The 25,888-nt window shown below is 50.2% G+C and overlaps 1 protein-coding gene across 1 annotated transcript in view; it reads right to left on the bottom strand.

Moving 5' to 3' along the window:
- The window catches only part of ACAP3 (ArfGAP with coiled-coil, ankyrin repeat and PH domains 3), a 167,773-nt gene that overhangs the window by 51,611 nt on the left and 90,274 nt on the right, over nucleotides 1-25,888 (bottom strand). Inside the window, exons 5-9 of the mRNA XM_075060413.1 lie at nucleotides 19,364-19,422; nucleotides 11,032-11,215; nucleotides 5,575-5,619; nucleotides 3,563-3,658; nucleotides 2,718-2,792 (exon numbers count right to left, since the gene is read on the bottom strand). Coding sequence (XP_074916514.1) covers nucleotides 2,718-2,792; nucleotides 3,563-3,658; nucleotides 5,575-5,619; nucleotides 11,032-11,215; nucleotides 19,364-19,422 — 459 coding nt within the window. The remainder of the gene's footprint in view (nucleotides 1-2,717; nucleotides 2,793-3,562; nucleotides 3,659-5,574; nucleotides 5,620-11,031; nucleotides 11,216-19,363; nucleotides 19,423-25,888) is intronic.

The following is a 25,888-nucleotide window of genomic DNA, read 5'->3' as shown; positions in this document are numbered from 1 at the left end:
CTTTGTCATACAAAAAGATCCTGAAGTGTTTCTACAAGGATCCTGTGGCCTGCTAGCTGGGGATGGGCCCAAACTCCATATCTGCCCTGTTTCTCATGCTCCCTGCAGAGGTACTTTTGACACAGGTGGCGTAATTATTTCTGAAGCCATGCCCTGCAGGACTGTGCTTTTAGTATATCTTAGAAGCTAAAGAAGGATCATTTGAGGGAGATGTCCAAGGAAAACACAGGAAGCAGTGTTGGTAATTCACTCTTCCTTTTTCATCAGCACGGAACCACTATTCCTGCAAGGATCTTAGGGGATCTACGCAGCATGACATGGGCCATTGATCCAGCCACAGGGATTCTTTCCTTTGGCTTGTTAGTAGATGAAGGGATGTCAACTTACTCATCATCGACATCTCTTTTGTTATGTGAATTTTGAAATGGTCTGTATAACTGGTCATGCGTAAGATTAGTGGCCGTAAAATCAAGGTTCTACTGGAGCACCAAAATTTTCCCCAAAAGATTCTTCTATCACTGGTGAAGTTACCCACCCCACAGCTGTCTTCTTGATGGAGAAGGAAAATCTGTTCTTTGGGTTCATCGGAGAGGAGGTTTCCTTTAAGTAATAATGGTCAAGGCACAGGGCATATTCCAGGGATTAGTAACTGGCGGGTGCCGTCTAGTGTTTAGAGCCAGAGGGATCAGGAGACTTGAGAGCTTGGGAAGTAGACATCTCTTCATTTTTCACTCAGGAGCACCATGGGCCATGGTCATTATTGCGATTATAAACCAGGCAGGAGACAATCAAGTGGAAACACTATTAACAATTCCTTTGCTAAGGGCAAACAATGAGCAGACAAGGGAAAAATTGTTTGTGAATAAATCATGGTGAAAAAGAAATCAGGCCTTATTTATTTGATGGATATTCTTTGACCAACTATAGAGCGGGGAAAGTTTATTTATGAATAAGTGATTCGACAAGGAAGGGATAAAATTCCTCGGATAAACTCTTGGGGGCTGAGGCTCAAGATTTGTCTAACAGCCCAGCAGTTCAGACTACAGGGATGCAAACTGCTGCATACATCAAAGGGCTGCGCTGTAACGCTCCTCCCCCCCCAGATGCTGCTAGTGTGAACTAAAATGTACCAAGTTCATTTTAACATAGTGCCAGCCTGAGCCCAGATGTATATACAGATATATTTATGGCTATAGTGTGAGCCCAAGACTGGAGACCAGGGCTCTGAGACTCACTCCGGTTTCTGCAGATGCACCCTCAGTGCTTGACCTTGGGGAAGTCACTTCACCTCTCTGTATTTCAGTTTCCCTAGCTTCAGAATTGGATGACTAGTACTGATGTCTCAGAGAGGCTTTGTCAAGAGTAACTGATTAATGTTTGTGAAGCCCTTGGAGATCCTCAGACAGAGGGTGCTAGGAAAGGACAGAATGTGACTCTTTAAAGAAGAAGGAAGATCCTTCTTTATATCTAATAATGCCTATGCTGAAGGGACATCCATCCATCCCCATATGTACCCCTCAATCTGCTCATCTACCCATCCCCAGACATTATCTCTCTCTCTCTTTCTCTCTCTAATCATACAGCAAAAGGCACTTTGGTCTCTCTACCACCTGTAACTGTCTATTGGAGCTCAGTTTAAATAGCTTTGCTCTGCCCCTGCGGGGAGGGCTCTCTGATCAGAAAGCAGGCAGGGCCTCTTGTACCCTGGTAGCTGGGAATTCATTCTGTGGGAGGGAAGAGGCACATCTCCCAGCTCCCTCCACTTCTCCTCACAACCCATTAACCTAACTAGGGGAGGGGGGTGATCTCCACGTGAATGAAGAAATGGCCTTTCAGCCAGCTCAGCCCCCAGGGAACAAATGGCTCCGTCCATCTGCTGCCTGAGTTAAAAGGGGGCGCTGACCATCTGGTGGAGCTGGGCAGTCAGGTGTGCTGCTGCCGCCTCCTGGGGAAAGGTTGAGGGGAAGCTGGCTGGACAGATGTGAGAGCAGACAGACAAGTTGCAGGAGGAATATGCTGCCACCATAGCAGCTGCAGACGCTGGGGCTCGCCAGATGCTTTGTCTGGCTTGTGAGGGCAGGGATGGGAGAAGAGAAAAGAGAGGGAATGGATGAGATGAGGGAGGGAGAATGGGAGAGCCGCTGGGCTGCTCTAACTGCTCCCCAAGCCAAACCTGGCTTCCCAGAGCAATATCCTGGCCTTACATGACACTGTTTTCATGTGTGGACTCATGACAATAACATGGTCCGGGAACAGCTCCCTATGTGCGAGAACCTCAAAGTCTTCAAAGACATTAAGCAATTAAGCCTCGCTACCACCTAGGGAGGTAGAGAAGCATCACACAAGGGGGAAACTGAGGTCCATGGAGGTTTAATATTTGCGCAGAGGTAGAGTGGGCCCAGGACCCACAGGAGTCTTGACTCCTGATCACTCCGGCAGTAGACACTAGACAGCACTCCCATTCTGTAAACCAGAATAGTACTAGCTGGGAAGGGACTCCCCTGCAGCTGCATACAAACCCAGCTCCAGCAAACAACGGCAGAAAGGTTTCACTGCCGCATGGCGTGTAACCCACCTGCAGTCTGTTGCAGTCCCACCGCTAGCTTCTCCTGCAGCAGTCCCCTTGCTGGGAGACTGAGATGCTGCTAACCACTCAGCTCTCCTGGCTGGTGGAGAGTGATGTCCTCTCATCCCAGTCAGCAGCCCCCGGGACTCACCCTCTGCTGTATCAGTGCATGCTTGTGCTCCATCTCCCTCTTCTCCACGGCCGAGTCGATCACTAGCTGGTCCAACTGAAGACAGGGAGGAGAAAACCGGAGGGAAAATTCAGTGAGATGGTTCCCATTACTGGGCCCCCAGCCATCTCTCCCACTTCCCCTCTGGGTTCGCACCAGTCTTGGCAATGGCCTACGTCGTGGGGAGGGATGCGAGTTTCCCCAGGTCCGGTGAGGCTGCATTTGGGTGGGAGATGCAGGCTGGTGCGGCAGTTAGCTTTTCACCACTGGGACCTCTTCCCAGAGCTTGGGATTTGGGGTGATGCTTTGTCACTGCCCTGGTTACAGGGAGCTCCTTAGACCAAAGGACAGAGACTCTATCCTGAAGCACATTGCTATGAGCTTTCATGCTCCTGTCTGCACAGCCTGGGCATGCCCAGCGCCTTGTGAACTCCCAACTCCTTCCCCAGCATGCCCTGGGCTCGGCATAAGACAGGGCTAGAATCTGGTCAGGAATCTGGAGGGAATGTCTCTAGCCCTGGCCCTAGACTTCGGCAAGAAAGATGCAATACAAAGAACAAACAACCCCAAGATGTCTTGTGTCTGGGGGAGCTTCCCAGCCCCAGATGGACCATAGGAGTTCTTGCTTGGTCCAGTGAGCAGGAGTGCCCAGAAAGAGCCAACTTGTCTGATTACGGCTGAGCTCCCAAATCCCCATGCCGGCCATGTTCCTGGCAAAGGCAGGTTCCGGAGCATTCCCATCCTGATGCTCAAGGCTTTCATGGAGAAAGGATCACCCCAGGGAAATGGCAAACAGAACCAAGCATCCCCTCACCCCAATCCCTCACCTCGGTGGCTAGTTTCTTCATGTAGGGATCAAGTTCGTGAAGGAGGCTGTAGCCCTGCTGGAAAAAGGTGTACTGGGCATGCATGAAGGACAGCATCTGGGGGATAGGAAACAAGGCACAGAGTCAGAACAGGAGCGGAGCCAGTGAGAGGGGAGGGGAGATTATGCAGGGCACCTACTCGCCCTAGTAGAATATTAGCCTCAGTGCTGGCCTAGGAAAACAGCCTGAGCAGACACAATCCTCTCTAAAAGAGCTCTCTCGGAGCCCCTCCTTCTGCCAGGGCCAAATGAATCTGCCATGTCACTCCAATACCTTCTGTTGGGTGACACCGGGGACAACGCTAGCCTGGGGGAGCTCTCCTCAATGCTGATGATGGTGAAGGAGCAACCCACCTCACAGAACAACATGCTCTTGTGACTGACCAGTCCCTTGGTTGGGATTCAGGAGATCTAGGTTCTATTCCTGGTTCTGCCACCAATTCCCTGCATGACTCTGGACAAGTCACTTGATCTCTCTCCACTTCTGTAAAACGGGAATAAGAAAACAGCACTACCTCTGAGGGGTGCTCTGAGGCCACATACACCATCTGTGAGGTGCTCATATGTTATGGGGATGGTAGCCATATATGTACATAGGTCAGGGGAAAACAAACTTTTTTGCCTGAGGGTCACATCGGGTTTCTGAAATTGTATGGAGGGCCGGGTAGGGGAGGCTGTGCCTCCCCAAACAGCCAGGCGTGGCTTGGCCCCCGCCCCCTATCTGACCCCCTGCCTCACTTCTCACTCCCTGATGGCCCTCGCTGGATTCCAGCCCTATCCAACCACTGCTGTTCTCTGTCCCCTGATGGTCCCTCTGGGGTCCCTGCCCTCATTCAACCCCCCTATTCCCCACCCTCTGACCACCCTGAGCCCCATCCACACCCCGCCCCCTGACCACCACCTGAACTCCCCTGCCCCCTTACCGCACTGCCTGGAGCACCGGTGGCTGGCAGCACTAGAGCTGAGCCGCCCAGAGCAACAAGACAGGCAGCTGCGCCACCCGGCTGGAGCCAGCCACGTCATCACATAGCACAGAGCACCGGGTCAGGCCGCGGCTCTGCAGCTGAGCTGCCCGGCAAGAGTTCGCAGCCCCACTGCCCAGAGTGTTGCACCAGCAGTGCAGTAAGTTTAGGCTGCGGGGCAGGGGGAACAGTGGGGAAGGAGCGGCGCCGGGGTTTTTGGCGCCCTAGGCAAGGGTCCTTCCACGCTCCCGGTCGTTGGCGGCAATTCTGTGGCCAGGGGAGGGGGAGTCCTTCCACACTCCTCTTCGGGGCACTTCGGTGGCGGGTCCCGGAGCGAGTGAAGGACCAGCCGCAGAATTGCCGCCAAAGACCCGGAGCGCAGAAGGACCCCCCATCGCTGAATTGCCACCCCCCCAAACCCTGGCGCCCTAGGTGACGGCCTAGGTCGCCTAAATGGAAGCGCCGGCCCTGAGGAGTGAGGGGCTAGCCTCCTGACCAGGAGCTATGGGGCTGGGCAGGAGGGTCCCGCGGGCCAGATGTGGCCCATGGACCGTAGTTTGCCCACCTCTGACCTAGGTAGCGCATATCGTTTCTAGACCATGCATATCTCCTTCTCAGGCTCAGCTACATCATCTCTCTCTGCAGACATCAACACATCCTCTTTTCCCACCTTCTCTCTCTCTCCATTCCTCCTACTTCTAATCTTACTAAGCTCGCAGGTATTGCCCCCATCTCTCACCACATAGTGACAATGGCACCTTTTCCACCATGTCACTGTCACTCCTCTCTGACAGCCCTCGCCCTTCCAGAGCACTGAGGAATTTTTTTGATTCTTTGTGGTGCGCTATTGCCCCAGAACCCCGCAGCCCACATCAGCCTTCCTGCCTGTGTCAAACATGATCTCAGTGCTCGGGACGCATGTGGATGTGTATCTGCCTGGGTGAAACGCAGCATGCAGCACTGCAGCCTACTGAGTCTGGGGACAGCAGGGAAAATTGAATGGCGACCTTACCGCGTCCAATATTTCAAACTTCTTCTTGGCTTGGAGGACATTGATCTGTAAGGGAATCAAGACAAGAAACTCAGCAGCGGCAACTCATGGGCTAGACATAGCAAGCAGCACCCATTGCAACAACCCTAAGCAGGCAGCGGCAGTTGGCGTCTGACTGGCCCACTTGGAGATGTAGAGATTTCTGGGTAAGGGCCAGTGTGTACAAATTAAAGTCCCTGGGCAAAATTTTCAGACGTGGGCTCCTAAGGGACATAGGTGCATTTGAAGATGCTGTCCCCTTTGTGTTACTGCAGATCATCGGAATAGGTAGGCTGGCGCCAGGAGATTGTTTAGTACTTGGTGCCTGTGATGTCGATGCACATTTAAAATCTGTTGGGCCACTGTTTTGCTTCCTCCTAGCAGCTAGATAGAGTGATGTCAGTGCAGCATGTGTTGGCTCAGGGCTACGCGTTCGCCATAGATCAGCTGGCCAAGTAACCAGCACCCACCGTGCCTGCACTGGGACCTTGTTCCTAAAATAACACACTGTGATTTACAAAGGAAGCCAGTTCAGTGACTTTAGCACTCAGGAAGGGCACCAGCCATCTGACAGCCCGGGAAACCAAAGTTATCTTCTGAGCACAGGCAGCTGCCGTGTAAACTTCCCCTGCGCAGCCCTCAGCCTGCCTCTGATCTCCTGTGATGTGTGGTCACCTCAAAGAATGAAAGAAGGGGCCTTCAGTCACACTCAGTCCTTAGACTAGCATAGGGTGACCAGATGTCCCAATTTTATAGGGACAGTCCCGATTTTTGACTTCTCACCCACTATCCTGATTTTTCACACTTGCTGTCTGGTCACCCTTGACTAGCGCCATGTTCAGAGAAGCACAACAGCACCATCTAGTGAAGCTGGGAGGGTCCTGTTCTGAAATGTACTCTGCAGCTGTTGTAACACCTCTCTGCAAAACATAAGCAGTGTTGGTGCTAAAGCACCTCCGTTCTTGTGCTCCTTCAGCAGGTGCTGAGCAGTGCGGTTCAAAAGCACATTTCAACATCTCTCAGCCTGCTACGTGCAACTCTGACCAGGAAAGTCCCATCTTTAATCCCCATTATAAAAGATAGGGCATGTGTCATAAACAGATAGTTAAGGGTTAATGTCTCTTTTACCTGTAAAGGGTTAAGAAGCTCAGTAAACCTGGCTGACACCTGACCAGAGGACCAATGGGGGGACAAGATACTTTCAAATCTCGGTGGAGGGAAGTCTTTGTTTGTGCTGTTTGTTTTGTTCTTTGTTCTTGCTCGTTCGAGGCTAAGAGGGACCCAGATGTGCGACCTAGTTTCTCCAACTTTGAAACAGTCTTTATGTTCAAAAATAAGAAGTACTAGCTAGAAAAGGCGGATAAGTCTTATGTTGTGTTCTAAACCTTGTGAATGTGTGTTTTGCTGGAAGGAGTTTTACCTCTGTTTGCTGTAACTTGTATCTTAGGCTAGGGGGGAGGGAGTCTCTCTAGTCTATATGAGCTGAAGACACTGTAAACATTTTCCATCTTGATTTTACAGAGATAATTTTTACTTTTTCTTTCTTTAATTAAAAGCTTCTTTTTTAAAAAACCTGATTGATTTTTTCCCTTGTTTAAGACCCAAGGGGATTGGGTCTGAACTCACCAGGGATTGGGGGGGGAGAAGTGGGGGGGGAAGGGGAAGGTTAATTCCTCTCTGTTTTAAGATCCAACGAGTTTGGATCAGTGTAATCTCTCAGGGTAACCCAGGGAGGGGAAAGTCTGGGAGGGGGAAAGGAAGAGGAATGGTTTATTTCTCCTTGTTTTAAGACCCAAGGGGTTTCGGTCTTGGGTTCCCCAGGGAAGGTTTTGGGGGAACAGGAAGTGTGCCAAAACACTATATTTTTGGCTGGTAGCGGCGCTATCAGATCTAAGCTAGGAATTAAGCTTAGAAGGGTACATGCAGGTCCCCACTTTTAGGACGCTAAAGTTCAAAGTGGGAAAAACACCTTGACAGCATGATATAGCAAGTCCATGCCCTGTCCTTTTATTTCTGGAGACCTGCCATATGTCACCAGTACAGAGAGTTTGGTGGGCTCTCGCTTTAATCCCTAGTTAATTGAATTGCAAAATCACAGCACCTTTTGAAGCAATGAGCAGCTTTTGCCCAGGAAAGGCACAAGGACCAGAACAGTAGAGGATGCTTGGTGAATTGGCTGCAAGGTAAAGCCACCCTAGCATCTGTGTCTAGCTCTATTAGTGAGCACTAGTGGTTCACGAGATAACGGATGCCAAAATCAGGTGGGCGAGACCATTGCAAAGCTGTTTGGTTGGTGAACCAGTGCAAACGCACTCAGAACCAGTAAATTCTTGTCAGCTCGGGTCATGGACCACAGGTCAGGAGATTAAAAATCCTTCTGAGATTTATAAAACATTAAAGGGAAACGAAAAGTAAGAGGCTGCAGAAGAGAGAGTGATGCCTTAAAAATAAAAAATGAATAACATGCAGTTACATAATACCTTTCCATGGATCCCATGAGCAAGTCTGGGAAGCTTTACAAGTGCTGTAATTAGCACTAAAGAGCCTGTCAAATGTAGCAGAAGATTTCTATGGGGCTTCAGCTGTCAGTGTCACGAACAATATGTTACCATGACAGCTGCAAAACAGGTCCCGGTGTGTTAGTATCTCATTTATAAATGTGGCACCAATTAGCTCCAACGATGCTGCACTTGGAGTACCTGAGACTAGAGCTGAGAGGAAGTTACAGGCAAACGCTTTCCTGGATCAGGGACCAAGGGCTCTATTCTCTCCCATGTCCAAGCTGTCCTGGGCGCGGGGGATGGAGTGTGCCTCCCAATTCTTCCTCAGCCATGTCCCATCTTCTGCTACAGCTATCCAAGGGCTTCCTCAGACACATCCCCAGCCTGCCCCACAACCTTCCCCCTCCTCCCTTCCACAGCCAGGATGGGGATAGGGGATGGATGGGAACCAAATGTGGGGTTCCACTCCACAAGGGGAACTCCATGGCCATTTACAATCAGAATCCAGCCTCTATGCACCTCCTGAGGAATGCAAAGGTGCCAGATCACACTGGAGAATCTGGTCCTATACTGCAATTTTCTGGGTCTGAGCCCCTTTTGGACTCTTTTTGTTGTTGCTGTTGTTGTTGCTGTTGCAAATATTCATAAAAGCAAAGTTCTTTCATGCAAATTTTGGGCCTGTGGCCAAAGTCTGTTTCGTGATGAATGGAAATTAGTTTCGAGTGGAAGCAGGAGTGGCAGGCTTCCTGCTTTTCCAAGGCTGCTGGTCCAGGAAAAGAGAGCTGTGTCCTTGCAGCTCTGGTCTGGCGCTAGTGGAAGTGCCAGGCCATAAGGAGGAAGATATGCCAGTGGTGGCCTTTCTAGGACTGGTTCCTGGCATCTGCATGAAGCCAAAAGGTGTCGTTTTGCCAAATCTCCTTCTCTCACTACGGAGGCTTCTGTTAATTGTTTGGTCTTATCTAGACATTCCAATAAATGAACCAAACTAGCCACTAGATGGCACGCCTAGGCCACACAAATGCATACTGTAAAAACAAATTAATCTGGCAGTTAAAAAATTCATGCAATCCAATTGGGGGTGGGGGCAGGGACTTTGGCAGATTTGCACAGTAGTTAACTAATTTAACTCCAACTTTCCTTGATCATCTCACTGACAGATATTTGGCTGCTGTGATAGGTCATAGAGCTGAGAGGCTGGAATCTGCTTTTCCCCAAGATGAGAGGCACTTAGCAAAAAAATGCTGGGCCAGATTCTGCATTATAGGCCAACCCCTTTATGTCATCTGAGCAAGACTCCTCTTGTTTCCGAGACGTTAGAGACTTGTAAAGCTGCTGAACTTAGGGTGCAGATTTAAGTTATGCCAAGGGCCCCCAGCGTGTCCATATAAATAAATGAAATGCTAAGCCTTTCCCACCTCTACCACTCTGAGCCTAAAGAGATGCCAAGGGATCCTGCCCCCGTTCCTCTGTCTGTGCCTTTTTGGGTGCATGATTTTAGATCATCCCCCCCAGCAGGGCTAGCAGAGAAATCCCACTGGATCGGCCTATGGCATTAGTGGAGCTTTCTACCTTCGTCAGCATTGGATATTGGCCTACAACACAGGAACTTCTTTCCCTAGTGACCTTGCCAACAACCACAGCTGAATTTATCTCTAAATCCCAGAAGGCAAAGAGCTACAATCCCTCAAGGTTAGCAAAATACCCATGACTTAAAGGGACAGCGTCTCCTTTCCACCCACTGCTGATTCTCAGCAATCAGTAGGATGTGACATCATAGACTATCTCGTGATAAGGCAGAAGGTGCTGGCAGATGGTCCCAATTTGGTGCTGCAGGGAATGAGGGCTAGCGGAGTGACATATAGATCAATATTTGCACTCAATTTGTTCAGTTATTAAATCCATTGCCTGGAAGGAGGAACCTGAAGTCAGCTGATAAAATCTGCAAATGATACAACAAAAGCTTTGGCGGAGGGTAAGAGGAATTATGGGGACAAAAACCCTGTTCTTCGAGGAGACTGTAATGCTAAAAGGAGCTTCAATCAAGGGAATTAGTTTAATTGTTCTTTGAGAAACGATTGTGACATCTACCATGTCAGCTAGGGTGTGGTTTTTCAAGCAATGTGTATACACACATGTGCGTGCATGGACAAAGATACATGCAAACACACACACGTGTGCCCAGAGGTTTTCCTTAAGAAAACTCTCTGTAGGAGGAATGGGCTGTGACTCACAATCAGAACATGGGGGAGAAAAGCACTCAGAGGCATTATCTCTCTTTCTTACTTTGGCTGATTCCACAATGCCATCCTGTAACCTCTACTGGAGAGATCTGCAGATCAGAGAGGCAGAGACTTCTGAGAGAAACCGGCTCTCCCTTAGGCATTGTCTATCCTGGGAATTTGCCAAGCAATCGATGCCAGTTATAGAGAGAGCAACCCCCACCAGGATGCATACACTAGTGGAACTTACCCCCACCTTCAAGCAGGGGTAAAGTAAGTATTTGATATGGACAGGCTGGGATATGCCAAGTAAAGGGTGGTCAGGACAGATCTGGGATCTAGGGCAAATTGTGGCTTTCCTGGTTACCTTGGGGTTGCAGCAACCCCCCTACCCTGCAGCTGAAATTGGGGCAAACCTTCAGTACAGATATGGCCTTTCATTTCAAGTCTCCTCCAAACACCTTTGACCGGGTCTCGCCAGACTATGCATTGGCTTTTAAGAACTTCCCAGCGATTCTATGCAATGTGAGGCAGCAGGTTAAGTGCTGATAATTTCACAGTCAGATGCCATTTAAAACCCAGATGTCAGATTCTCTTTTCTCACCTCCACCCACCCACAGGCTTCTCTACTCTCGGCTGATGGATAACCAGCATTTATCCTGGGCGCACCTGTTTCTATGACAGGAAGACTGGATAGAGCTGGTAGGCCAGAACCTCACCTGTAATACGTAGTCCAGGGCCAGGTGTCGGAAGCACTTCCTGGTGATGGTCAAAGTGCCCGTCGCTTCCTCCACCTCGTGGGGCTTGTGCCGTGGGGCCTGCGCGTTCTTCACCAAAGAGATCTCCATGTCCTCGCGCACCTTGTCAAACTGTTTCTTTGTCTCCTTGAACTTCCGGACGTCACTAGAAGCCAAAGGGGACAACCACCATTACAGGGCAGCCAGGACCGCAAGGGAATCAGCATTGGAATGCAGCAGGGATCCCACTGGTGTATGATGTCTCTAATGGCCAGACCCTGACCTCACACCATACTCAGTGACCCCACTCAGCTCTGCCAAATCTGGGGCTAGAAGGAATTTTCTCCCAGCTCAGATTGGCAGGGACCTGAGGAAGGGGGGTGCCTGGTTTGCCTGCTAAGATTATCTGGTCATATCTCTTCTAATCAATTCCTTGGCACTGAAAGGGTCTTGGGTATTGGTGGCACCTTGGGCTCTCCTGTTCTGTGCCTGTGGCACACAGTTTAGTCTCCTGAGGACTGAAATATTGTGGTCTAACTAAAGTCTTTGCGTTTCATATAGGAGTATCTGGATGAAACGTAATGGCTGGTGATAGACAGGAGGTCTCACTCATGGTCCCATCTGGCCTTAAAGCTCCATGAAATGATGAATCAGAATCTGACCCAAAACATCTCCCTCTGAATGCAAAGAATAACACTGCACTTTAAAGTGGTTCCTTCAAAACAGTTAGAGGCGTCACCAAGGCGTCACCCAGCAACCTGCGCAATCCTGACAATGCTCTCCAGCTGCCATGCAATGAGACTGGGATGTTTCATAACATGCACTATAAGAAACAGTCAAATTATATGTCACCAAAAATACTGTACTAGAGCCTATGAAAATACCACAGATCAGCCAGTTCTCATGTTTAAAATTCACTGCCCAGCCAAGTGCACTTTGCCCACAGGCATGTCTCTTCTGACCTGCCTGCAAGTTGGGTTCGTTGATTTGAAGTGTTAAAATTAGAAGTTTCATTTTCTTTTCAGACTTTTTTGTACTCTTGTAACTGGCTATTTATTTGTTTAGTGTGCCAGATGGGAGATATTGGATCCATAAATGGTGAAGAGGAAACAAAGTGACTCACCCAAGGTCACACAGCAAATCAATGGCAGAGCCCAATTAGAACCCAAGTTTTCTAAGTTCCGTTCCAGTCCAATATCCTTTGTACTGGACCACCCTGCCTCCTGCTGGGCAGAGGGCAAGCTCGCTACCTTGTGTTCAAGTACTTCTGTGTCCTGACACATCTCAGGTATGGCGTTACCCAGCATAGTTCAAGTTTGAAATGCTGGCTTGTTTACAATAATTACACCACATTAGATGCTTACACAAATGCATTTGTGTTTAAATGCTCTGCAAATACAGGATGCTTTTCAGTGCTATGCATACACAGCATTTAGCCATCACTGAAATGCAGTCACTTCTGGGATGGAAAATGGCTCCTGTTCTACACTGCTCAGCAACACAACCCTTAGGGCAGGAGGGGAAGGAAAATACTACAACCAGCAGAAACTATTCTGATTTGGATGTTGGTTCCTGTCAAAAGTACCAAGGGCCCTTAAAAACACCTTCAACTTGAAATTTAGTCAATTAAATAAAAATTGTTACATAGTGGCCACCCTTGCCCCTGCAGCCCCACCCCCACCCCAACAACATTTATAAGCTTTTCCTAATTCTCGAAAAGTCATCCCCCCTCATTGCTTTAAGAAAGAAAGACATAAAAACCAGGAGAAACTGACTGCATATACAGGAGAAACATGGAAGTCTCCTCCAGACTGGAGCTACAGTCTATGAGCAGAGGAGAACTGCTGAGGCAGAGCAGAAGCGCCAGCAGCATAAATCTCCTGGGGTGAGCAGACAGCAAATGTGAAAAATCAGGATGGGGGTGAGAGGGTAATAGGAGCCTATATAAGAAAAAGACCCAAAAATCGGGACTGTCCCTATAAAATCGGGACATCTGGTCACCCTAAAATCTCACAACAGCACCATGTCTGTTGTTAATCAAGTAACCCATAGTGTTACCTTTTGGTCAGTGCGCCACAGACTGTTCAAAGCTCAAATTGGCCTGAGCAGCCACTCGTGTGTTCACAGAAACCAAACCAATCAGTGAGGTCACGGTCATCTTCGAACTCCAAGGATGAACAATAACAGGGCCTCAACTTCACTCTTCTCTGCCCCTCACGTTGGAAGGGCTCACTATGACACCCACGCACAAACACAGCCTGCACCCGTCCCCTCTCTCTCTGTGACACATAAACACGCGCACGCGTGCTCATCTGTTGAATTTCAAGTGCCACAAACTTCACCATGAAAACAATCCCTTCCTGAGCTTAAAAATATTCCCTTGGCCTCTATTATTACCCCTGCTGGGCTCTGGCCAGTGGGCTTGGCATGGCCAAGTGGCACGGGCTCTCACCAGCCCAATAGCTGGCGTCAGGCTTTCTACCCAGCTATTCATCAGTGTCCCTGATGATGCCACAGCACAACTGGCTGCTGAGCTCTGTGCCTTTATACTCACACACAACTATTTCAAATTTGATGACAATATATATCTCCAGATCAGTGGCACTGCTATGGGCACCTGCATGGCCCCACAGTATGCTAATATTTACGGCTGACTGGAACAACGTTCCTCAGCTCTCGTCCACTCACGCCCCTTCTCTACCTACGCTACATTGATGACATTCTTCTCATCTGGACCATGGGAAGAGACTGGAAAAATTCCATCCACGATTTCAACAGCTTTCACCCCACCATCCAACCTCAGCCTGGACCAATCTACACGGGAAGTCCACTCCTAGACACCCACGGTGCAAATAAGTGATGGTCACATTAACACTACCCTATATCGAAACCTACCGACCGCTATGCCTACCTTCATGCCTCCAGCTTCATTCCTGGGCACATCACTATTCATTGTTACAGCCAGCACTGAGGTACAACCGCATCTGCTCTAACCCCTCAGACAGAGACAACACCTACAAATCTCCACCAAGCATTCTCAAAACTACAATACCCGCACGAGGAAATAAGGAAACAGATCAACAGAGCCAGACGTGTACCCAGAACCTCCTACTGCAAGACAAACTGAAGAAAGAAACCAACGGACTCCACTGGCCATCACTTACAGCCCCAGCTAAAACCCCTCCACACATCATCCAGGGATCTACAACCCATCCTGGACAAGATCCCACACTTTCACAGGTCTTGGGTGGCAGGCCAATCCTTGCTCACAGACAACCTGCCACCTGAAACGTATTCTCACCAGCAACTGCACACCGTACCATAGTAATCTACCTCAGGAACCAATCCATGCAAACAAACCTCGATGCCAACTGCCCACATATCTAACCAGCGACACCATACAGACCTAACCAGATAAGCCACACCATCACGTTCATTCACCTGCACGTCCACCAATATAATATACGCCATCATATGCAGCAAGCCTTCTGCTATGTACATCGGCCATACATGGACAGTCTCCTACGGAAAGGATAAATGGACACAAATCAGATATTAGAATGGCAATATACAAAACCTGTAAGAAGAGCACTTCAGCCTCCCTGGCCACACTATAGCAGCCTTAGGTGGCCATCCTGCAGCAAAAAAACTTCAGACCAGACTTCAAAGAGAAACGCTGAACTTCAGTTCATCTGCAAATTTGACCCATCAGCTCAGGAATGAACAAAGACTGGTGAATGCTGCCAACTACGAACCAGTTTCTCCTCTCTGGTTTTCCACCTCAGCTGCTAGAACAGGGCCTCATCCTCCCTGTTTCAACTAACCTCGTTATCTCTAGCTTGCTGTAGCATTTATCATACCTGCCCCTGGAAATTTCCACTACATGCATCCGACGAAGTGGGTATTCACCCACGAAAGCTCATGCTCCAAAACGTCTGTTAGTCTATAAGGTGCCACAGGATTCTCTGTTGCTTTTACCCAGCTATTATTATGGCTGCCAACAAGCTCCCTCCTGAGTCACTGCTAAATATGAATGGGGTGGCTTCTGCTTCCTCCCCATCCCCCGATGGTTAGCAAAGGAGAAAGGGAGGGGAGCGTGGCCGCTATCTCTTTACCCCACCCTCAGCCCCCCATCCCCCGATGGTTAGCAAAGGAGAAAGGGAGGGGAGCGTGGCCGCTATCTCTTTACCCCACCCTCAGCCCACCTGCACAGGCAATAAGCCACATGGACTCTGAGGTTCCAGCCACAGACTTCCAAGTGGGCCAGCAGAGAGTGGAGGAGTCAGACCCATTTGGCATGAAAGCTGTGGCAGCCAGAGAAGGGCTGCTGGCATTGCACGGAGTGAGGCCTGGCAGGAAAGGAAGCATTTCTTGGGGCTTTTTGAGTTGAGAGTGGGGAAATCAGGTGATTTTTCCTAATTTGCAGCAAGGACGTCACCTGCCAGGCAACCCATAGCCGGCCTTGTGAAGAGCTACTGGCCCTTCAATGTCTATACACATTAGAAAGGGGTAGGAGTCCATGGGGGCATGTACAGGAGGCTGGAGCCTACAGCCAGCAGGTAATCAGGGAGGCCTTGCCTTACCCCACCCCACCCCAGGGCTGGGCTACTTAAAAAGGAACAGGAAGCAGAGCAGGAGAGAGGAGCAGAAGCGCTGCAGGCTGCAGTGGGCAGTGATGTCTCACTCAGGCTGCAGAAAACCAGCCAGAGACTTGCTTTGGTGGACTTTAAGTTGGAAAGCTCTGAACCAGGTCCTAGGGTGACCAGATGTCCTGATTTTATAGGGACAGTCTCGATATTTGAGGCTTTTTCTTATATAGGCTCCTATTACTCCTCCATACTGTGTCCTGATTTTTCATACTTGCTGTCTGGTCACCCTACAGGGTTCTGATGAACTGTCTATTGTCACCACTCCTGTCCTGAAACCTTATTAAAAGGGGACATGCTCTTTGGTGAGTGTGTGTTGGCTTCTCCTTGACCCAGGCTGCTGCCCCAACTGGGGGGAATTAAGATGTGGCGCACCCTCAGCACCACACTAGGCAGGTAAGGGGGTCTGTAGGGATGGCTCAAGCCTTTACAGAGAAGTGGAACCGCAGATGGTCTTTCAGCTGGAGATCCCACAGATGGCTGGTGTTTTCTCCTCTTATTTACCTCCAAGAAACCCCTGATTCTCTTGCCAACCCTGTCTTGGGACAATATTTCTGTTCAGCTGAGGCTTCTTGCAGCCCCTGACTACTTAACAGTGTGCCCCTTTCTTCCCAGCATCAGATCACACATGAGGCTGGATCCGCTCCACTCCCACTGGGAGGCTATTGATGAGGAGAGAAGGGTGAAATTTCTGGCCTGCAGAGCCAAAATATTAGGTCAGGGATGGTGGAAAGCCACAGAAGGTCATTCCCTTTCCTAGCACATCACAAGGTTTCTGACAAACTAAGGCTAAGTCCAAGGACTTAGCAAGGACTCTCCAGAGGATACAGTGAGCAGGGAGATGAAACACACTAAGGTTTGGATGATGGGACTGAAAGCATTTCACCTCTCGGTACACGGCTGCACCGCAGCTGGAGTGAGCCTTCCAGCCCATGGACGTAGACACGCTCTAGCTCCGCTTCAGCTAGCATGCTAAAATTTGCAGTGTGGACTTTGCAGCCTGGGCTCACCACCCGACTACGGATGCAGGGCAGTGGGCCAGATCATACTCAGGTGGTTAGCCCACACCACAATGTCCACACGGCTGTTTTTAGCTCTGCTTGAGCTGGCCCATGTCTGTCTACCTGGGTTGAGAGGCACACTCCCTGCCACAATGTAAACATACCCTAGGTCGGTGGTTCTCAACCAGGGGTATGTGCACCCCAGGGGGTACTCAGAGGTCTTCCTGGGGGGACATCAACTCATCTAGATATTTACCTAGTTTAGTGTTTCTGAACCAAGGGTACATGGGACAGCTTTAGGGGGGGTCGCAAGTGCAGGGCTGGTAGGACTGAACTCTCCTCTCATCCCAAGGGCTGGCTCCTCCACATGGAGATGGAGGCACATGAGTGGGGCAGGACTTGCCCTGGCACTGTCCGTGCTGGGCCTGACCCCTGGATAAACAGAGGCTCCATGGCTGTCAAGCCAGCCCTGAGTGCAATCACACAGCAATGTCAAGGGGTGAGAAGGGCTAGCTGCAGGCTGTGTATAAAACTATACATGGCATAGCTGCTGTTGCTTCCTTTTCACAGCCAGGAACCTGCCAATGTGGTCCTGGGAGGTTCTTTAAAATGATCCCAATCACAGAACCAATTTCAAATAAACAATAGCAATTTGAAGATCAAAGCGCCGAAGCCTGTGATGGGGGGGGTCCGATGGGCACGACAAAGGGAGAATAAAATGCAAATACGCTGACACGGTGACAACCCCAAAATGAAGGTGAAATTCCCCCTTCCAGCTGCCAGGATTTAAGCAGATTAAATCTGAGCTCATCAGAGAAATGATTAGATGGAGATGGGGGAGGGGGAGTGCTTTGGGAGGGGGGGCAACTGTGGGTCGTCCCCCACATCCAACCACCCACAGCTGCTGATGGATTCACACTCAATTACCCGTTCCCATGGAAACCAGTTCCCACTTAGCTGAAGGCCACCATTGCCTCGCTGACCTATATTCAGCTGATTTGGGATCTCACGCTGCATTTGTTACCTGCCCATGGGCTGCATGGGCACTCGGGGGCAGGGGGGGAAACAGCCTACACAGGCAGAAGAGATTCTGTTTCGCCCACCCAATGGAAAGAGCAGATTGAGATAGACCTGAGCTAAGATGTGGGCCCTCCACATTCTGATCATTCCCAGCCCCGATTCTCCTCTACTTCGCACCGGCTGCGTGGCCGAACGACAACATATCCTCTGTCACACACACGGGGTGTTTTACACCCACTTTGCACAGGTGTAAAGGAACGAGGCAGCCGGGCCTCAGACAGACAAATAAGAACATGTGGCCACATGGCATCGGGGTGCAGGGGCAGGGCCGGCGCTTCCATTAGGCGACCCTAGGCAGTCACATAGGGCACCAGGATTCAGGGGGCGGCATTTTGTGCGCTCCCCATGGGGCACACGGGAGCTTCTGGTTCCACTCCAGTCACACCGCCGAAGAAGGACCTTCTGCCGACGTGCCGCAGAAAACAGCGGCAGGCAATTGAGCAGCTCAATGACTGCTGCTGTCACCTGCGGCATTTCAGCGGAAGGCCCTTCTTCGGCGGTGCGATGGGAGTGGAACTGGAAGCTCCCGCGCGCCCTGTGGGGAGCACACAAAATGCCGCCCCCCGAATTCTGCCTAGGGCGCCAGAAATTCTAGTGCCGCTCCTGTGCAAGGGGAGTTACTTTCCATTTTATAAGGGCAGGGTGATGGCTGACTCCAAATCTTACTCAGCTTGGGACTAGGAGTCAGGCTTGGATTTGACGGTGCCAGTGTCCTCACGAGATTTCCAACGATAGTGGTGCAAGGATTGCATGGCTGGCTGATCTCTCCCACAAGAAGCCTGCTTCCTCCACAAGCAGAAAGAGCCCTTCCCCACATCTGCAAAGTTTATGTGCAACAGACGTCTACAGGCTCCTTTTACTGCTTCAGACACACCAAAGGTGTCCTGGGAGGTGTGGTTTGATTTGGGGGGATACGGATGCCCTGTGAGAAGCTTAGAATTTAATAAGGCTGCAGGATTCTGAAGTGAAGCCCTTCAGGGAAAAAGTGCCTGCCTGGACTTTGACAGATGGCTGGGCACTGACCTATGCTTTAAAAGCCATATCAATCTAGATGACGGACTAAGCAGATTCTGCACGTCATTCAGTCGGGGTGGCAGCAGTGACCAAACTAGGCTTGGCTCAAAGGGCTTCCTACTGAGGGGGTGTCGTACCCATGCTGCACAGATCCGGATTTTGGGGGGCTGTTTGAGCTGGGGGGTTGGTGTGCCCCAGCGTGGTGATAGGAGTCAGCTTGTAAAGTTTGGATCTGGAACTGAACTTTCACACAGTTTGGGGATACTCAGATCTGGGGTTTTGTTTCACGTCCAGCTTTACATTTTAAACTCAGGGGGACCTGGATTGCACCCAGAACTAGGAGCTTCCCCATGACAGAATGTGGAGATGACAGGACAACAGCAGCAGGGGTCACCCCATCCCACTGCACAAGTTTGATTTATGGTTCCCTTCCCTTGCATGTGTCCTTCACTCCAGTCAGAGTCTTGAATACATACATAGCCAGTGCACTGCAATCCTGTTTTCACCACAGACACAAGAGGGTCCATAGTTCATCAGGGAGCCCCAGCAGGGACCCAATCGACTAGTACTCACTCTTTCACAAAGTTGTGCAGCTGTTGCCGGACCGACCTCTGGGCTTGGTCAAAAAGGATCTAAGATAAAAGGAAAAAATAACAAGAAAAGATGAAAATATGGAACTTTCCCCAAGGCAAGGCTGAAGCGCAGCGCTGAGAGGGTTGCTTGGCCTAGCCTGACAGTGTCATGCTTTACAAACCTATGGGGAAGATCTGAGCTCAACTCCTCTTGGAATCCAGGCTGAGCCCAAAGGCTTAGGGCTCTCCTCTGTCCTATGCAGGAGGTGGGTTTGATTCCCAGCCCTGCTCCACTGACCCGGTGTTTCATGCAAGGGATCTGTGCACACTCCCCACCCTAAGAACAATACAGAGGTGACTGGTGCAGGAGTGAGTGCTTTACAGAGACTGATGCTAATGTGGAATGTGAGAACACGTCCTTCCCAAAGCTGTCTGGCTGACTCCCCCGTTTATCCCAAGGTTCTGGATGTCCAATGTAATCTTTGGGGAAGTGGGGCTGCACTGCACAGACACATATATATCTCCAACAGACCCTGTGCTGCCATGCCTGGGTAGTGAGATGGGTCCTCACCAGAGAAGACAACAGGGCTGAACATGGAAATAGATTTTAGATGAAGAAAGTTGATTCATATTCCAGGGATCCTAAGTGTGTATGTGTGAAGAGGGGGTATTGGGCATTATTCCCATGGACTGGCAAAGTGCCCATTACTTGGTGCTACCCCAATCAATTCTGGTTTACGTCATATGTTTTTTCCACCTATTCAGCTGTCAGCATAAAAGGCTCCTGGATGGTAGCTCCCAAGATCTGCAGAGGGTCACTACAAGCTCCCAAGAGAGTGTGCCTTAACATGCAAACGCCCTTGGCTCCCCAGCATTTGCAGAGAGAATGCACTTGTAACCGCATGTCCCTCCCTAGCTTGTATTTCCGACCGCGCCTCTCCCATTTGTCGAGTTCCTTGCTGTGTCAGCAGGGAGCACTGTCTCCTCAAACTGCACCCAGTGGTTTCAATTTCAGCCATGAGAAAGGGAATCTGGTCTCTGAGGTAAGCCACATGTCACTCCTCGCTTCTTCTTTAAACACAAGCCCACTGTGCTGGCCAGGAGAGAGCCCCTGGAAGCAGCATAGCCACAAGTATAGAAGGAGAAAGGAAGAACTTGCTCCTATCAATCATTTAAATCTCACTCCCCAACACTGGTCCCAGGCTCCCAACCACTTTTCCAGCGGCTGCTACACACCCATCATATCTCTTGTGCATCCAAAATCTCCCCTCCTTGTTCTGGTCTCTTTTCTCAAGTGATACTGTCCCAGCAGGGCGAGGTCCGCCTGTCTGCTCCCCAGGCCCCAGGGAAACACTTCTGTGATGATGAATAAGCCTTTGCATTTCAGACATGCCTTTTGATGATGCAGCACTTTGACTAATTGAGGCCAGATGGACAGAGGCTCCCTGGTGACACCCAGAGGCCCCGCAGATGTGGAGACAGGCAGGGCTTCCAGAGTGGAGTTGGACCCAACAGCAAATGATCCCTTGATATGACATTGTTCATTGGTTCTTACTGGGACCCTGGCTCTCCCCCTTCCAAACTATGCCCACTCTGGGAATCTGCACACAGAGGAAAGCTTGTTTCACTTACTGTCTGCACCCACACCCAGAGGCCTGGATCCTGACCTGGAAAGAGACCCACTCTATGGCAAAGGGGGAATTCAGTATCTACGTTCCATTCAGCCCTTGGACTTTCTGCCAATTGTGGAGGTGGTTTTTGTACCAGGGACATCTGTGCCTTGGGAACTGGGCTGAGACCCACCAAACTCGTGCCGCGTCATTTGCCATCAACCCACTGATCCTGTGTCTGAGCCTTTCCAGACGTGGTACCTATGGCCCTTCTCTATGATGTGGATCCCTTCCTTAAGAATCCTGCCGTCCTGCTCAAGGACTATGCACTGGACCCTGTTAAGAGCTAACTGTAAAACACCTTGCATAGAGCTGCCATTGAGGAGAAGTGAGACAAGGGTCCCTAACTCCAACCAGCTTGGTAAACAGACCCAGCGCACGTCGATGTCTCTGTTTCTCGTGAGCAGCCTCTGTCTGTATCCATGTGCTGCCTTTTGCGATATCCTTAGATTGTCAATTCTTTGGGGTGGGAGCTATCTTTCCAGTCTGTTTTTGTGCAGCGCCTAGCACAATAGGGGCCTGATCCACGACTGGAGAGCCAAGATGCTACAGCCATACTAACCATAAATGGACTGAGAACCCTCCAGTCCTGTCTTTACTTTCTGCTGTCCGCTGCTGATTCATCCCCCGTTCCTGGAAGCATACAGGCCGTTCATGCTTATTTCCTTCCGAGGATACAGTCACCAGAGGCTGCATTTTAAATACGTTCCTTTGGCTGGGTAAGTGATTTCCAAAAGATCCACCCCATTTGCACTGGGGGCTGATGCAGCCCCAAGAGTAAGTTCAGAGGAATGTTCTCAGCCACTGCCTATGTGAAGCTCCCACAAGGCTCTGGCAAGGCAGCTGGCTCGGGTTAATCATGTTTTTCACCCACCACTTGTAAAAGCACCTTTTCTTGGTCTGGTTTGGTTTTCTGCCCCTTGCGGCTGCCCTGCCCACCTGAGTTTCTAGCATGATGCTCCGGAGCATCATATCCTACCCCTGCAACGGCCATTTCTCCTTTCCTTACCAGATGGCCTTTCACACTTTGCTGTACAAATCACCAGAACTGGTAGGGCAGACGCGACGGGCTGGTCTCTGGCTTGCGCATTCAGGCAGGAGCAGCGCCAGGGTTTTTGGCGCCCTATGCGGGGGTCTTTTCGCGCTCCCGGTCGTTGGCGGCAATTCTGCGGCGGGGGGGTCCTTCCGCGCTCCCGGGCTTCGGGGCACTTCGGCGGCAGGTCCCGGAGCGAGTGAAGGACCCGCCGCAGAATTGCCGACAACGACCCAGAGCGCGGAAGGTCCCCCTACCGCCGAATTACTGCCAAGGGTGGCCCTCCCAAATCCTGGTGCCCTAGGCGACCGCCTAGGTCGCCTAAATGGAAGCGCCGGCCCTGCATTCAGGGACCCAGCTCTGAGAGAATGGAGCAGTCCTCCTAACTCAGGCCACCCATAGCCACATTCACACCCAACACAGATGGCACTGCAGAAGGTAGCAGCTTGGCTGGAGGAAGAGATCATGGTCCTTAGGGATCTAATCACCCGCTCTGATACACCTCCATCCTTCAGAAATGCCGCTTCAAAGCCTGGCCAGTGGTGGGGGGCACACTTCCATCCTTTTTAGGCAAATAAATTGAGTTCAGTACAGTGGGACCTTCAGAAAGCACATGACAGGTGCCAAGGTAAATACCTATGCAAATGGATAGAACTCAGGACCTATCCACTCTGAGTCACCCTGAAAGATCCCCTGATGCTCTCTGCAAACTGTTTGAGATGAGTGATGCTACCTACATGAAAATAATAATATACAAGACAATAATACCTCGCTCTTAGCAGCTTTTGATCTGAAAGTGCTTTGCAGCGGAGGTCAGTATCATTATCCCCATATTATAGATGGGGAAATGGAGGCACAGAGAGATGATGTGACTTGCTCATGGTCACCCAGCAGCAAAGCCAGCATTTGAACCCAGGTGTCTTGAGTACCAGCCCAGTGTCCTATCTCAAAGGCTACACTGAGTCAAGTAATGGCCTGTAAAACCTCTCCAAAGGGCCAGTTAGAGATAAAGGGAGAGGTTTTCAAAAGGGGCCTAATGGGTTTAGGAACATACGGCTCATTGACATTTTAAAGTGGGATTTGTGCTCCTAATTCCCTTAGACTGTCAGTGAAAAACAGACAAAACACTGCACCAGCTTTGATAGGTTTGCTTAAGGGAATTGTTTTTACCATGTCAGCCCACTGAAATGGAATTTGAATTCATTACACTACATAGTATTAGACTCACAAACCAGTATCTCTGAAGTTTTTGGTTGGATTCATGCAGCGCAGTGACTGTGGAAGCAACAGCAGCAGTTTCCAACATCTAGCTATCTGTCTATTTCTCTCCCTCCCTCCCTATAATACTAAGAGAGAGAATGATGGCCAGGGCACTGGGGGAGACGTCCCTTACACTTTTTGACAGTGCCGTGGGACTTTACCGGAAGCTGCCGACAACAGGTAGAAGTGATCACAGTGGAGCATCTCCACTGCAGCTCAGGCGCCCATTGGGAGTGAAGTGAATTGTGCCCTTGACTACGGCGTGGCCTGCTACTGGAAGGCCTAAAACATTATGGGTGATAGATTTCAGCAGCAGCGTTGGCTGGATCCTCAAATACATTCGTTACGCAGATGACTGCGGCCAAGGACAAAGCGAGAGGAATGCCAGAGTCTAGCTGAATACAAACGGTCAAGAATGGCCTCTAAATATGAACAGATGCAAACGAGGGTGGGGGTGGGGAGGGGGACCCAGACCACCCAGCTCACCAGTGTAAATTATTTGCTGCTTTTGGCATCGCTCTGCCCTCTTGGAACACTCTCCAAAAGCCACTGGCCTACAACTTTTTCCAAGAAGCTGCTCCCTGAGTGATGTTTACATGTTGACCGTGCCTCCCTAGGCTTGTAACGCTGTCCAGAGGAAGGCAAAGAGCAACAAACCCATCTGGTTTCCACCTGAACCCACATCTGGAGTGTTTCCATTATTGGCTTCCACTGTGAGGACATGTTTGCTTGAGTCAAGGGAAGGGAAAGGCCACTTCATTCGGCTGGCCCCAGGCAGTCTGGGGGGGACAAGCAACTTGAGTTCCAGCATGGGGCAGATTTGAATGGATAGCGTCAGACTTGGTGGCTGAGGGATGGAGCGTCTCAGACTGATGAACAGGACTAACCCCCGGGCAGTGCATTAAAAGAAGCAAGCGTGTGTCTAATGAGGGTTACTCATGGCAAATCTACACTTAAAAGCTCTGCATCAGCACAGCTGCGCTGCTGTTGCGTTTTAATGAAGACACTCTAAGCCAACGGGAGAGAGCTTCTCTCATCTGCGTAGCTCATCCACTTTGGCGAGAGGCCAACGCTCTCCTGACGACACAGCGCTGCCTACACTGACACTTAGACCAGTATCACTGCGTCGCTCAGTGGAGTGGACTGTTCACCCCCCAGAATGACATATACCAAAGTAATTTTGAAGTGTAGACCGGGCCTTAGCGTTCAGGACAACAAAATGGGATCCAAGGCTGTCCTCACCGTTTTGGTTTGGGCGTCCTGCCCCTGCATTTAGGTGGTGACTGGGATTGCTGTGCACCCTGAGGCCTGGTTAGGGAGATGGCCTCTGCCACTGGGAAGAGAAATGTCCCTCTGCTGTCATGGCATCACTTCGGGATGGATTCTGGAAAACAGATATTTCTTGTTTCCCACTAGAGCAGCCTGATGCATCTGGCACATCACCATGTGCTGTAGGAAACTACTCAGAGCCCCATCAGTTCTGTGGGAAGCAAGCAGCTTGGAAGAATTCTCCTTTTCCATCCTTTAGATATTTCTCTCTCTTCATACAGTGATCACCCAAGACAACAGCCCAAGTGTATGTGGTGAGGAGAGTGGGGGTCTTTTCTTTTTCTTATCTATAATTTAATCCAAGATTAACACTTTTCATGCGTAGGCTTAAGCGGAAATAAAGGCAGGCTGGAATAATGCCATGGGCACCCTACAAACACCCCACACGCACCTCTGCTCAGACCTTCACTTTTGACCTGCAGCCTGCTCCCTCCTGCCCACTATTCCAGTCTTGAGCCCCGCACAGCCCTGCCAATGCCCCTCACTCCTGACCGGCAGCCATGCCTGATATTCCTGGCCTAAGCAGAGACTGCCAGTTGTTTCGGTGGGTTTATATAAGAATGGCCCAAATGGGTCAGACCAAAGGTACATCTAGCTCAGTATCTTGTCTTCCAACAGTGGCCAGTGGCAGGGGCCCCAGAGGGAGTGAACAGAACAGCTGATCATCACAAGTGATCCATCCCCTGTTGCTCATTCCCAGTTTCTGGCAAACAGAGTCTAGGGACACCATCCCTGCCCATCCGGGCTAACAGCCATTGATGGACCTATTCTCCATGAATTTGTGATGCGGAATGACCACTAAACCCTTTTCTAATCAAGACAGGGGTTTGCACCCTGACTTCTGATGACGAGAAGTTACTGCACTCACCTCCTCCCAAATCCCAAGTTGGAATTCACGCCATGGCCCTGGGATGAGCATCTCCACCAGTACTGCTTGGGAGCTTACATGAGCACGTGTAGTGAGGAGGATTGGTTCATGTCTCCTCTGTAAGAGGCAGTGAGCAGGTAGAAGGACTGTACGGAGACAGTGCTACTTTCAACCCTCTCTGTGGGACACCTGATGATAGATGAACATTTCAAGCCTGCCAAATCTCAGCTGAGCAACGAGATGCCTGCTTTGACACCAGCTCTTCTCATATTGCTCTTTTATTGATGTTGCCAGCTAAGACCATCTGCCAGAAGCTTTCTAAATGGCTCCTCCATTTAATTTTCAAAATCAAATAAGCAGATTAAA

This window comes from Chelonoidis abingdonii, chromosome 23 (genome assembly GCF_003597395.2).
Source record: "Chelonoidis abingdonii isolate Lonesome George chromosome 23, CheloAbing_2.0, whole genome shotgun sequence".
Lineage (NCBI taxonomy): Eukaryota > Metazoa > Chordata > Testudines > Testudinidae > Chelonoidis > Chelonoidis abingdonii.
Note: the sequence above shows the minus strand (reverse complement) of the source record. Positions and strands in the feature narration are given on the sequence as shown.